This window comes from Hypanus sabinus, chromosome 22 (assembly GCF_030144855.1).
Source record: "Hypanus sabinus isolate sHypSab1 chromosome 22, sHypSab1.hap1, whole genome shotgun sequence".
Lineage (NCBI taxonomy): Eukaryota > Metazoa > Chordata > Chondrichthyes > Myliobatiformes > Dasyatidae > Hypanus > Hypanus sabinus.
In genome coordinates, this window is record NC_082727.1 from 40017058 (window position 1) to 40032559 (window position 15502).

Genomic DNA, 15502 nt, shown 5'->3' on the forward strand with positions numbered 1-15502 from the left:
TCGCTGGACCATGATGTGGTCTCTATATTGGAGAAACTGAATGCAGATAAGACAGCTGGTTTAATCTGAAAGGGCACACCTAATCTTGACCTGTGACTTTTTGTCCAATTCTCACTTTGACTTTTCTGTTTTTAGGCATCTATGTTGTTATAAGAAAACTCAGAGTGAGATAGAAGAACAGAGCTTCACCTTTCTTAGAGTAGTACAGCATGAAAATGGATCCTCCGGCCCAATATGTCCACATTGACCATAAGATATGGGAGCAGAATTAGGCCATTTAGCCCATTGAGCCTGCTCCATCGTTCAATCATGACTGATTCCATCCCTTTCAACTGCATTCCCCTGCCTTCTCTCTATAATCAAGAAACTCTTACTAATCAAGAACCTATCAATGTCCGCTTTAAGTATACCCAGTAACTTGGCCTCCACAGATGCCTGTGGCAATGAATTCTACAGATTCGCTACCCTCACCTCTGTTCTAAATGGACATCCTTCTATGCCTTTTGGTCCTAGACTCCACATGACATCCAATAGTCCAGAAAGTCCACTGGTCAGTTACCATCAATGTCCCAAATATGCAGGATTATCAGATTTCTACTGAAGAGGGGTAAAATTCTGGGGGATAATAAAATGAAGATCAGGAAGGTGCTATGAATGAAAGTGTTATCAGCCAAAAAAAGTTTCTGTTTCTGCAGTAAATTATAATTTGTCTAAATCCTAAAATATAAACACACAATTATCAAGCATTTTACATCCTGAAACATTTTACGTCTTGAAATTAGATGTACATGTTTGTTCCATGGTTATTTTTTTTTGTCCACAGGAGCATGGTGCTGGGGGTTATGATTCAGAATTCAGTGATGATGAAAATGAAGCAGAGATATCCAATTGTAAAAGTCAAAGGTAAATTACAGTTGCCCTTTAGCTAAGAACATCGTGCAAGAATTACATTTTCTCCAGGTATTTATTTTGTTAGTTGTTTAAATGTTAATTAATAAAGAACAATCTAATACTTCCATTGGAAATATTATTTAAAAATGAAGAACATAACTTTTATATCGAAGACATTGCCTTGACAGAAGTGATCATGTAAATTATGGCATGCAAGTGAAATATACAGCTTACCTTAGCAGTAGTTTATAATATCATTTCTGCCACAAAAAAAGATGGTAAATTTCTACAGATACTGAATAAAATACAATATCAGAAAATGACAACAGAAAGAATGAAGAGTAGTGATATCCAGGTATTAGGGTGTTTGTTTGAAACAGTGACCTGGGGATTGGAAATGAAAAGGAAAGACAATGCTATCAATGCTAACTTAGAGTCCTAGACCTGTACAGCAAATAAATTGGGGCCTTCAGCCCACCACATCTATTGCAATTATCATGCCACTATATATCTTTGTTAATCCCACTTGCCTGCATTAGTTCCATAATTCTCTATGTATTATCCATTCAAGCACATGCCCAATTTACTTATGGCCTTAGAATTTGTATCTAGTTCAATTAGCAGGCTGAAAATGCTGTAGATATGAATATATTAGTGCTTACAATGGTTTTCTCTTCAGGTACACTTCTCAAATAGTTCTGGAGTTTTGTAGCAATTGTTCAGTGTTCAGAGTTTTGATTGTAATTTCTTTATTTTAATGTAATCCCTGCTAATTGTTATGCATTAAATAGTTTGACATATACTGCATGCAATTTCAATTCTAGGACAAGAAATGATGCTACGATACTTAAAAAGCCATTCCAAAAGGAAAAATACACCCGATTGCCCCACAAGCAATTTGCGGCTCAGGAAGGGGACAGGTAAGACTATTTTTAAGGAATTCAGATAAAAAAGTACATTTTTAAGATGTTATAACTTCAATAAATTATTTGCCTTGGAAAAATTGCTATTACCTCTGACAAATTAACCAAATAACTGAAAAAGCATCTTAGAAGTAATTAGCTTTCAAAGTAATTACAAAGTAATTGACAAAGTTCCACATGGAAGGTTAGTTAAGAAGGTTCATTCATTAGGTATTAATGCTGGAGTAATAAAATGGATTCAACAGTGGCTAGATGGGAGATGCCAGAGAGTAGTGGTGGATAATTGTTTATCAGGATGGAGGCCGGTGACTAGCAGGGTGCCTCGGGGATCTGTTTTGGGCCCAATGATCTGGATGATGAGGTGGTAAATTGGATTAGTAAGTATGCTGATCATACTAAGGTAGGAGGTGTTGTGGATAATGAGGTGGGTTTTCAAAGCTTGCAGGGAGATTTATGCCGTTTAAAAGAATGGGCTGAACGTTGGCAGATGGAGTTTAATGCTGAGAAGTGTGAGGTTCTACATTTTGGCAGGAATAATCCAAATAGAACATACAGGGTAAATGGTAGGGCATTGAGGAATGCAGAGGAACAGAGAGATCTAGGAATAACAGTGCATAGTTCCCTGAAGGTGGAGTCTCATGTAGGTAGGGTGGTGAAGAAGGCTTTTGGAACGCTGGCCTTTATAAATCAAAGCATTGAGTACATAAGTTGGGTTGTAATGTTAAAATTGTACAAGGCATTGGTAAGGCCAAATTTGGAATATTGTGTACAGTTCTGGTCACCGAATTATAGGAAAGATATCAATAACTTAGAGAGAGTGCAGAGACGATTTACTAGGATGTTACCTGGGTTTCAGCACTTAAGTTACAGAGAAAGGTTGAACAAGTTAGGTCTCTATTCATTGGACCGTAGAAGGTTGAGGGGGGATTTGATCAAGGTATTTAAAATTTTGAGAGGGATAGATAGAGTTGACGTGAATAGGCTGTTTCCATTGAGAGTAGGGGAGATTCAAACAAGAGGACATGATTTGAGAGTTAGGGGGCAGAAGTTTAAGGGAAACACGAGGGGGTATTTCTTTACTCAGAGAGTGATAGCTGTGTGGAATGAGCTTCATGTAGAAGTAGTAGAGGCCAGTTCATTTGTGTCATTTAAGGTAAAATTGGATAGGTATATGGACAGGAAAGGAGTGGAGGGTTATGGGCTGAGTGCGGGTAGGTGGGACTAGGTGAGATTAAGAGTTTGGCACGGACTAGGAGGGCCGAGATGGCCTGTTTCCGTGCTGTGATTGTTATATGGTTATATGGTGTTATATGGTTATAGCATCGGCTTGCAACCCTTATAGTAAATTATGCAAATCTTGATTTGGACCATTTTGTCACATGAATCACCTTTTGTTCCTTATGATGCAGTATCCATAGTCAGAGGATAACAGCAATTTTTGAAGTTCAGGCAATGGGCATTATTGTAGCTAGATGTGAATGATTCTGCGTTACTATTGTAAACGTCTTGTATGTGGGACAATATGTATTACCCAAGGAATATGAAGGTATGGTTGTGTTGTGACATTGTAGTACACAAATTGGCATCCATATTTGAATACAAAACTGATTATCCATCAATAAATTTATTCATTATAAAGCAGTTTTGGAATTCCTGAGACTGAAAAACACCCCTATGACCTTTCCTTTGCCATAACATTGACTGTAAGATTATATAACTATATAACTGTAAGATTTGCTTTCATGAAATGTTTTTTTTTAATAGGGAAGAAGCAAGAAACCGATGTTTCCATCTTATTGCTATGGATGCTGTATCCTTGAAATCAGAAATCAACTATCAGAAGTCATAGTAGTGAATGGGGAAAGAGCTTAACAAGGAGTTTACAGTTAAAATAAAACTAACAAAATCATTAGTTTATATATATAACATATTTCTTCAAAAGTATTGCAGTTGCAATTAGACTATGGATACTTTAAAAATATATATTCTAAGACTAGGATAAAAATTAGTTATGAAGTTGTTATCCAACTGCATTTTAGGATTTTATTTTAAGAAACTATAGTGAAAGGTAAAGGGCTTACTTAGGATGCCAACAATGTTGTAAAGGGGAAAGGTATTGAAAAAATTTGGTAGTGGCATGCTTGTGTTTCCAAGCTGGGAAAGTCATCAGCTGAGGAAAGACCTGAGATAAGGAGACTGATAATTTTGTGACCTTAAAGAAAATTAGAAGTTAGCTTTGGATTCATCATTATCAGATCGGAAATGGCATGTGGAGAAGCACTTCTTCATTTTAGAAGGAAAGTTCTGGCACAGCTGCTGCTCTGTCTGAACTCTACATGGAGTCCACCACTGAAGCCCAGTCTTGCTGGGCTTTCCCAGAATTACATGGCTGGATTGCTGCTCTGATCCTATGCCAGGTTAGAAATCTTAATTCATTGGGGATTCGTAGTCTGCAGATGGGAAAGGTATACATTTAATTTATTTTACTTGGAGTTCAGATTTTCAATTATCTGCAAGTAAGCTGATATTTTAAAAATAACCTTTCAAAATTACATTTCAATGGATAGTTGTTAACTATTTGCATGAATGTACCCGGAATGTCAGATAGTCCGTGAGCCAATAGGGTTGGTCAATACCATCTGAGAGGAATAATGCTCATAGTGATTTTTGGCAGGGTGTTCATCTCTAGCGTTAGAAAATGTGTGATAGCGTTGCATCAGTGGTAGCTTTATGTGTGCTATCCTGCATTTTATAACACTACCCTGAAATAAACATGTCTGAAAAGTGGCCAATATAAAGTACCACGTATATATTCAACCTGGTGGTTTTTTGTTATCAGTGATCCCTCAACATTGAAATTTGTCACAATGATAGCTGAGTTCAAGCACATTTTATCAAATGTTATTATAAAATTCTACATTGAAAACTATGTCATTGGTGGCACTCGCAGTACAGTGCCCAATTTCAATAGAGTGAATCATTTCATTTTTAGAAAAATATTTGTCTGTTGTTTATTTTGGAAAAGTCAATAAAAACCCTAGGACACATATAATCACATGGATTTATAGAGAATTTATTCAGGAATTCAAATAAGTAATCACTTTTTGAATATATTACATATTAACATCAGTACAGCGGAAAATGTTACCCCCTCCCCAAAGGTAAAAAACCTCATTTGGGGAGATTTCTGGAGTTTTATCAATGTCATGATATTTTCCATATTGTTGTAGCAAATCAAAACAGTCTAAAGCTTTTGTCATAACATATAGAATTACTGTACAATAGTTCAAATGTGGGGTTCCACACGGCCATAACTTAGGTTGTAAAATGAATATATTTAATCAAAGACTGCTTTCCATATTTTGTTTTCCATACTTTCATAACCTATTAATAATCATAATAATTTTCCAAGTCTTCCACGTCTTCCACATCTTCATCTGAACTTTCCACACTCTCTGAGGTGGATGCCTGGTTCTCACAGTCTGCCAGTCTACACATATCAGTACACCTGAGGCCATTTGCAACACACATACATCTTGGGAGTGAACATTTTTTTGGACAGTTACAGGCCAGTAGATCCAGGACAGAATTGGGTGCTGCTGGCCTTCCATCCAATGCACCACCAACTGTTCAGCTATCTCTTCTCTCTCCATCTTCCATCCTCTGCCAACAGGGCTTAGCACTTGTGGGTCCTTCTCCAGGCATCTCCATATACCAGCTCGCCATGCCTGTTTTGTTAAGCAGTCCTTGCATGGTGGGAGTTGATGACTTTCGATTTCACCTTTTTGGCACAGAAGAGGTGATACCTGAGCACGTTGACCTTGGTGATCGATGCATTTGGGGCATACAGGAGAGATGTAAATGCCTCCAGTTTGTCCATTAGTTCTGGGGAGAGGTCCCATTCCTGACCCAGCTCTTAAGAATGTGTCCTGAGTTTCTCTGTTGCTGGTCAGAAGTTTTAGGGTACTTGTCTTCCCTTTGCCTGCAAAAGCGCCTACAGTGTCACATCCTGTGTAACCCAATTAGAGCCCTACAGGCCTCTATGCCAACATTGGCAGCAACCTTCCTGATGTCTACAAACCTTGTACGGGTTCTAGTGCCACACTTCTGGAACAATGGGGCCTCAATCCTGTCACAAAATGCTAAAGACATGATAAAGACATCTGTGTCTTCTGAGCAGATCACTACAGATTGGTATCCCTCGCTTGTGGGATGGGCAACATGGAGAAGTAGGCGGCTACCTGCTTCTTGTTGACACTGAAGAGCTGACACCTCCTCACTGTCTTGAGATGTGATTCTGTAACATTTGTCATTCACAGTTGCATACAGAATCTTCTGTAGCTTTACTCTGTAACTTCCTCCATTCCTGGACTATGAAGCTAATGAGACTATTTTTATTACTGACTTTGTTCAGGAAGCTCCTCCACTGCCTCACCGTCTGTGTGCCTGTGATAACTTGCAACTCATGACCAGTCTCTTCACCCCATAGAGATCTTTCACTATTCTAGAGTTATCCTTGTATGTGTGGAACACAACATCTATTCTGCTACTCTGACTGCCTTCCCTCAGAGCAATACCCAGAACTGTTGTGGCAACATCTCTGAAAGTAACTTGATCACCTTTCACTCTTTGGACCAAGTTCATTCCATCAACCAATGTAGCAGAGTTTCCTGGGAGTTGCTCTTATAGTTACATTTTTCTGCAAGGTTGTGGCTAAAGTAGCTTTATTTGTCTTTCTCAGCAATTGTTCTGGTGTGGCCCAGGGCAATGGTCCAAGGGAATGAGAAAGGATATCCTCCATACGTAGACTGCGCCCTTGTGCCATCACTATGATGCGTCCAAACAAAGACCTGTCTGCTTTCAAGATGATCGCCCGCCCATTTGATTTCACTCCTCTCTTCTTACACATCACTGAATGTTTTTGACTTGTTGGTTTTCATTGGATCATGGAATTTCTTTGGTGGTGGGTCTTACTCTAGTATCTCATCCTTGAAGGTTGCACAGCATTGCTCACCAATCTCATATGCCTTCATCAGGTCGAAGGCAATGCCCTTCGGGGCTACCTTTGCCTTAGATATGCTAATGAGGTCCCGCTTCTCTGCAAATGGGTTGATCTTGTCGAAATTGGTTGCCTTGGCCCTCCAAACTTTGGGTTCCCTCTGTAGAGTTTGAATTTACAAGCCAATATCCCTTAATGATACACTTTCAGGAACCATTAACAATTTTCCTTTGTCATCTGGAAATGCATCTACTGAATTGCTCAGCTCAGATTTCAGTTTCCTCCAAATGTGCTTCCTTGTAGAATCTTGTAGGAGTGTAACTCCACCAGATAGCATGAAAGATTCAAGTTTTGTGACCAAAGAAGTAACTTGTACAATCATCTTGTTGGGTATGATATCAGTTTTGATGTACTTGAAAAGATCTTCATAGACTTCCCTTTCAATCCTTTTATACCGTTCATCACCATCTGTTTCATCATCATTCTCTTTGTACTCAGGTTCCTTTTTTTGATTGTGGTATAATCCTTATAGCATGAAACATAATAATGGGCCTCTGCAGCAACTATGTCCCTGCTTGTTACTGCTAGAATCTTTTCATCTTCCTTTTGGGTTGTACCTTCTCGTAGTGTTTGGTCAGCTCTGAGTTGTACAGCTTGTGTAAGCTTTTCACGTGACTTGGAGCCCTTCAGAAATTTCACCTTATTACAAAAAATGCAGATTTGATCATACACCCTTGCTTCTGGTGAAGATATGCTACTTGGCCTTTTTGATGTACAGATATTCTCACCAGCTTCATCAGTAATGCTTTCCTTGGCTTTCCTTTTCAGAACCTCTAAGTCTCTCATCATGGTGAAGAGGCTTCAGCATTTTCGGTGATAGTAGATTCTTGGGACTTCTTTTTCTCCAAGTTCTTTAGCAACGTCTAAAATAGGGGCTTAGTTTCTCATTGTGGCTGCTTCAAGTAATGTTTTCCAGGATTCATAGTCTTGACTAACTAAATGGTCATCATCTTCTCTTGATGTTTTCTGGTGCATGATACACTGCTTCTTAATAGATTCTTTGTTCTTATGGCTCTCCATTCTGAAGCAAAGTGATTCAGCTACACCAGATCTAAATCTACTCTACTATTTTCTCTCCTCTATTGTGTAGGACTATCCCACCACCACAGTACCTGAAACAGAAAAAAATCACGTTAACGTTGCTGGTGAAAAAAGCACCTGCTGCAAAGGTGATATAAATGTATGTATAAATGGTGATATACAAGATATAAATGTGAAACATGAAAACAGAAGTACATCTTATGAAATGTGTAGTCACTGCCAGTAATAGATGACATTTGTAGAGATGCTAATTTTAACAACTTTTCTGAAAAACATATAGTCTGAGTTATATTCCCACCAATTTTCAAAGACAAAGCGCCAATAATAAGAGAGAACCATCAGTTTGAAGAAGAATGCTTTATTCTGTGCTATGTACAGTTTTGAAAAGTGTGTTTTGGCATGGGGTTATAAATTGAGTTTTTCACACAGAAAGTTACCACCACTGCAATGCTATCACATATTTTCTAGCACTAGGGGCATATACCTTGTCAAAAATCACTATAAGAATTATCACACCCAGATGGTACCAGTGACCCAAATTTGGGGTCCTGGCTCACGGACTAAGAGGCCAAAGCTCCATCCCCGCCTGATATCTACTCACTCTCTGGTGTAGTCAGACAAATTGTCCCCCTCTTAAGCAGTGATTGCCAGAGGGGAGGGATTGCAGGCAGAAGGTCAGATCTGGTCCACTGTAACTACGGTGACCATAAGGCTGAGAGAAGCTCAGGGAAAACACTCATCACATAAAAAGGCATAACCATATTATATAATGTCTGTCTTTGCAATTAAGAGATGAGAAACATTCAGTTTCCCAGTGGGAAAACAAACATGCTGCAACAATATGCTACCAGGAGACATAATATCCATTAGGTCAGAGTGTTATTGATCTAAATATGATTCTTTATCTGAACAATTAATCAGTTGTTTATGCTCATCAGCGTTGCTTTAAAAGATCTGCAATGTTAACCTTCTCACAGCTGATGCTGGCACAGAGGTTTAGTTTGTTATTTAGATGCCTTGAGTACGTCTTTTGTTTATTGTCAGAATTCTGGCTTTGGAACAGAATAAAAGAGCACTGATTTTATAATTGAACTGAAATAGTGCGGAATCCAGATGGTGTTTTTCAAACACAGATGTTGCTGATACTCTCTTTAATATTGCATTTACTGTTATGAAAAAAAAATTGGAACAGTTCATGGAAAACTGTTGTCCTTCTGACTTTGAATGAACTAGAATAACAGTTCCAGACAGCCAAATCCAGCATGCTAGCCTCATAGTCAGGTTTATTATCACTGATATATTTCAAGGTATTTATTACTTTGTGGCTGCAGTACAGGGCAAGACAACAAAAAATACTATAAGTTAAAATATTAAATAAAATAAATAAGTCGTGCAAAAGATGAATTGTGAGGTCGTGGTCATGAGTTCATGGACCATTCTGAAATCTGATGGCAGAGGGGAAAAAAGCTGTTCCTAAAATGTTAAATTGCCAGTAACATTGGGAACAAGAAATTCTGTTTCACGACTATTTGCTTCTGAATGCAAAACTCCAACAATTTCTCCAAGATGGAATGAAAGAGACAAACCTTCGTCGCAAATTATAGCTGAAATAAAAAAGGCAGTGAGCTGGAAATACTCAGCAGGTCAGGTCACAAGTGTGAAGAGATACGGAGAAAGAAGACCCCTTGTCAGAACTGGTAAATATTGTAGTTCTTTTGAACTGACTTTTTTCTAACAGATGCAGCCTGACACATGGAGTATTTCCAGAATGTAAAGTTTATTTTGTAGATTTACAGCATTAGCAGTTTTATTTTCCAATTTTTAAACTATAGGCAAACTTGAGGATATTAGATACAAAGATTGGTAACAACATCTCCTCCACAACCTCTGTTAGCACAGGTGCACCACAAGGCTGTGTGCTTAGGCCCATGCTCTTCTTACTTTACATTTACGACTGTGTGGATAAGCACAGCTCCAATGCTATATTGACGTTTGATTGTCATTGGCCTGATCAAAGGTGGTGTTATATACCCCGTAACGGGTTAGAAGAACCAGCAGAGATGGAACACAGCTGGAGTCTGGTTTTGCTATTAACAAAACACTATTTATTACTATCTACGTAATATAGTAATATAAAACCAGATAAAACAAACAGGTTATCAGAGTTTATGCATATATAAGTGTACAAATATAAAACCCCAAACTTCTTCAAGCTTAGGTGGTAAGTGATACGGTATTACAATGGTATATAAATGAAGTCAGTCCAGTTCGTGGTATTGAGTTGGGTAGAACTGTGGCGAGAAAGAGAGGTGATTTGTTTTCCAAGTAAGCCAATGCCGTCTATTCTTCCCACGTTGTCCTACGAAGTCCTGTTAAAGTCACTGACTGTGACCACACAAAAGGGTACCATTTTCACACGGTAAGGCTATCAACCCAGGCATGGGTTAAACACACCGATAGCTTTCCGCCGATCACCCCTTTTCCGCACTGCAAGCAAAACTCACCCTTTTCGTGGGCACTTAAAACTCATCTATGTCTATTTCTTCTGTATTTCTGTCTGTGTCTTCCATGGGTCTCGTGTGTCTGTCTGAAAAGCCAGCTGACCTTGTATATGTCCCAAACATGCTGAATGCCAGTTCTCCATTATATAGCTCCACCCTTCCATCAGCACAGCGACTCAGAAGCTGCTCGGTGCTCTCTCTGAATCAGTGTACACACATTCTTTTTAAAGGCACAGTCCATAATGAATAAAACTTTTTCTTTTTAAAGGCGCAGTCCATAATGAATAAACCTTAGGATCTCGTCACAGTGGTGATGAATCTGCATATAGGAGGGAGATTGAAAATCTGGCTGAGTGGTGCCACAACAACAACCTCTCTCTCTGTCAGCAAGAAGTTGATTATTGACTTCAAGAAGAGGAAACTTCATCAATGAGCCAGTCCTCTTTGGGTGGGTGGGGGGAGGGGGGGCGGAGCAGGGTCAGCTGTGGAGAGGGTCAGCAACTTTAAATTTTTAAGTGTTATCATTTCAGAGAGCCCAGCACATTAAGTGCAATTACGAAGAAAGCATGACAGTGCTTCTACTTCCTTTGAAGTTTGCAAAGATTTTGCGTGACAAACTTGTGTAGATATGCAGTGAAAGGTATATTGAGTGGTTGCATCACAGTCTGGAATGGAAACACCAATGCTCTTTAATGAAAAATCCTACAAAAAGTACTGGATATAGCCCAGTCCATCACAGGTAAAGCCCTCCCACCACTGACCACATCTAAAAGGAGTGTTGTTGTAAAAGCAGCATCCATCATCAGAGATCCCCACCACCCAGGCTATGTTCTCACTGCTGCCATCAGGAAGAAGGTACAAGAGTTCAGGAACAGTTATTACCCCTCAACCATCAGGCTCTTGAACCAGAGGGATAACTTCACTTGCCCCATCACTGAGCTATTCCCACAACCTATGGACTCACTTTCATCAACTCTTGATCCCAAGTTCTCAATATTTAATTATTACAGGCAGTCCTCAGGATACAAATGAGTTCCGTTCCTGAGTCCATCTTTAAGTCGGATTTGTACCCAAGTCGGAACAAGTACATCTAGTATTATTTAGCGTCAATTGGTCAAACATTTGTCTTAGTATATAGTATATATTTTATATATAGTAAAATATTTTAAATATAGTATATATTTTACCTTTCTGTGCATACTTAAGAAATTTATGTATTCCAATAATTAAACCACTGCAATGTTAGTAATAATTGTAGCTGTCATTGGGGCAGGGCCTTACACATGCTCCATTATTCTCACTTTATCCTTTAAAATTATTCCGATCGTTGACTGACTGTAGCCCAACGCTTTTCCAATGATCGATGGCGTTTCACCTCTTTCCAAACGTTTTATTATTTCCACTTTATTTTCAATCGTGATCGCTTCCCATCACCGGAACTGAAACACTATGAGCAGCGGGTCCCGACCTCCGCCGCCTCCAGAGGTCCGCTGGGTCCTAAGGACCACTGCACTGAATTCCCCAGGTCCTAAAGTCCTCCGCACTGAGACAGGTTAAATGGGACAAGTGGGGGCTGTGCTGGGTTTGGGTATTTGATCCTCCACAATATTCTGCTTGAGAATTTAAACTGGAGGTGGCAGTGTTTTTTTACGAGGTTGAGTTGCAAACTCGACATCAACCCGGCACGGATGGTACGGGAGTCACTGGATTGACATCAACCTGGCACGGGAGTGGTCTGTCACTGGATTGAACTCGGGAACCTCCGTTCTCGAGCCCAGCGCTGATCTCACTGTGCCACCAGCCGACCAGAACGGGGGAGCGGGGTCAGGGTGGATCTTGCTAAGAAAAATTTAAGCCAAGTACAAAGTTACACACTCAACACAGTGTCAACGGCAACGACTTAAAATGGCAGACGGCGTTCTCCTTCCTCGGTTCGTAAGTACGAGATGTCCATAAGTCGGACGTTTGTAACTCGGGGACCAGCTGTATTATTATTTTTGTATTTGCACAGTTCATTGTGTTTTGCACAGTCCTTGTGTGTCCACCCTGTTGGGTGCCACCTTTCTTTTATTCTATTATGATCTTTGGATTTACTGAATATGCCCACAAGAAAATGAATCTCAGGTTTGTATACAGCAACATATTTTTACTTATGTAACAAATCTACTTTGAGCTTTGAAGATTGCACAAATGTCTCCTTTATGTAATTCACTTCTGGATGTCAGATATTTGAAATAATTTCTGCAGAGTGCTGTATGCAATTTCGTGTCAGATGCCTAAGGTTCTACTTTCTATGTGCTTGTGTGTTCTTCAAAACAAATAACTCTGGATTTGCAGTGTTTTGTTGCTACCTTTTATGTGATATTGGTAGAATTAGAAGAATAATTTTCACTATATATGTTACGTGGTGATAGTATTTGATAATGAAGTATAACTGCTAATGAACTGCCTGATTTGGTTCTGTGATTTCACTATCACTTGAAACAAGCTCCAGTTACTGTTTTTGAAGTGATGTTTGTAGTCCTGCTGCCATCTGCAGAAATACGGCAATTTTCTTAACTTTTTAAAGTATGCACGACACAAGAAGTACATCAATGATTATTTGCTTTATTATGGTGGCTCCAAAGAAGACTTAAAGAGATCAACGTAAGTGTTCAAAAAGAAATTTTCAATAATTGATTATTATAGGTAATGCTCAACTTGAAATCATGTGCTGCTGATGACATTGATGCATTGTGAAAATAATCTTAATTGAGTTTACAGTACAGACAATTAGCAAGAGTAGCTGATTAAGTATTTGTCTTAGTAATTTTTAATTTCTGTTTAAGTTAAAACCAAAGTACTGTAAATGGTATTTATGATTGTACGTTATTAAACCAACCCACAAAGGAATAGAGAAAAATGCAGGTTCTGAATGCTAGGCACAGAAGTAGGTTATTTGGTTCCTTAGTTAGATTTTCTGGAGAATACAAGCAACACAAGCAAAATGCTGGAGGAACTCGGCGGGCCAGATACCATCTAAGGAAATGAGTAAATAGTCGACGTTTCAAGCCCAGGCCTTCAACAGTACTTCAGTCCTGACGTAGCAAATACCATGTTCTTCCCAGCTCCCTTGAGATGAAGATCAGTGTTTAAAATTATTGCACCAGGATGCAAAATGAATGAAAATCATTTGAGAATAAATATATTTGTTTGTCTGGTATGATTAGAATGGATTCCTAGAAAATCAAAACAGAAAAAAAAAACATTTATTTGATAGTTGGTAGCATAACTTTATAGATATAGATCGTTCACACTCCAAGATGTGTGGTTGCTGCAACTTGACACCACTGAAATGTTTTCTGGGTGAATCCCGTTATTTCATTGTATGCAAAGAAAACGGCTGTTGAAGTGTATTCTTCACCATTTGAAACTACCATTGAACTCAATTGTGTAAAATTCTGGCTATGGTGTCATCTAAGGCTTGTCAGAATAATGGAAATTTTGCAGAGTTCCTTTTGACTCCTGCTGCTCAACAAATTCCAAATTGTTCAAATTCAGAGTGTTTTTTCTTATTTGCTGATCCAAATCAAACACTTGTACCTCTAACTTATTGCACTGGTCCTGCTTTTGAAGACCGCAATATGTTTTATATTTGCAATTTAAGACTTCATGATTGCTAATCCCATTTTTGTTGGCAGAGTGAATGATAAAACAGACCTGGATGTGATAAGAGACAACCATAGATTCTTATGGACAGAAGATGATGAAACTGATATGAACTGGTAATTACAGGCAATTGTAGACTTTTATAAACATTTGCACAGTCTATGGCGGTTGACAATGTATTCTATCTTCAAATTTCATTCCATTCAGCACTTCTGACAGCAAAATAAAGTCCCAAACATTTAATTTTTAGCATTTATTGTTTCTACCAGCTAAAGTTTCTGCAGAAGATGTAAACTTTAGATAATGAAGTGCCAAAAGGTAAATAATGTTTTTCTTGAATTATATATTGTCTCATTCTGTAACAATATTTTAGTGAAACTTTTAAAGTGATTTTTATAATTTATTACAAGTTGTTTAATTATTTACTTTTGATTTTTCTTAACTGCTGCAATAGATTTAATCATTATTACATTAAAATATTTACTGTGAAGTTACTTGGAGATATAAATTAGAATAATGGAAGTTTTAATCATTTGCTGTACTTTGATAACCACATGATTCATAGTAAACATTTTTTAATGGTGAAGTTTCTCTCATCAGTACCTTAAATTGTTGTGAGAGTAAAGTAACAGTTCATGTTAGCTCAATTATCACCTTAATTTCCATCATCCACCCATCTTTTTGAATCATACTTGTTCCTACTCAGTTTAAACAACTGGGTGCCAGCAGCTGCAACCACAATTCTGACAAATGCGCAAACAATTCAACCCATTATTTTCAATTTCTCTATCTTTTTCAATATTTTTATTGACTTCTTACAAAAAAGAATAGAGTACAGGAGGATGTATCTCATATATCAATTACAATATGTGTGAATCACACTTGTAGTTTCTTTATCCCATATTCATGTAAATTAAATTGAATCTCAATATTGAAAAGTAATTATTTTATTTTTATACAAAAAAAATCTAAACTCACTACCGAGAAAAGCTGTTCGGTAAAGAAAGAAAAAGGGGGAAAAAAACTTATCATACAGTAAAACATATTATTAGCCAACATCTGTATAATAACAAATCAAAGATTTTGAAAGTAATTCATAAAAGGTCCCCACAATGTTAAAAAGTCTTGTCTTGATTCAGAAATTGAACAACGAATCTTCTCTAAATTTAAGCGAATCTTGAAAAATACTGGAAGTATTTCAAACTTTTTCTGTGCTTTTTAAAGTAAATTTTAAACCAAACCCTTTGACTGCCTTATTTGGTATTGTTGGAGGAAAGATATTATCTTGAAGACACCTGATTTGCACATTTTGGCTTTTATTTCTGTTGTAGCTAGGAGGGCGTTGTTGCTTAGGTGGAAGGATGTCGCTCCGCCTACTCATGCTCAGTGGCTGGGCAATGTTATGTCATGCTTAAATTTAGAGAATTTCTCTATCTTTA

The 15502-nt window shown here is 38.1% G+C and overlaps 1 protein-coding gene across 3 annotated transcripts in view; it reads left to right on the forward strand.

Moving 5' to 3' along the window:
• fra10ac1 (FRA10A associated CGG repeat 1) overlaps positions 1-15502 on the forward strand; it is a 70204-nt gene that overhangs the window by 6793 nt on the left and 47909 nt on the right. For all 3 annotated transcript variants that reach the window (XR_009507453.1, XR_009507452.1, XM_059947576.1), the window contains exons 2-6: positions 824-903; positions 1716-1811; positions 3579-3624; positions 12985-13061; positions 14096-14179. Coding sequence is in view for 1 of the 3 variants with exons in the window: in XM_059947576.1 (XP_059803559.1) it covers positions 824-903; positions 1716-1811; positions 3579-3624; positions 12985-13061; positions 14096-14179 (383 nt within the window). In the remaining 2 variants the exon portion in view is untranslated. The remainder of the gene's footprint in view (positions 1-823; positions 904-1715; positions 1812-3578; positions 3625-12984; positions 13062-14095; positions 14180-15502) is intronic.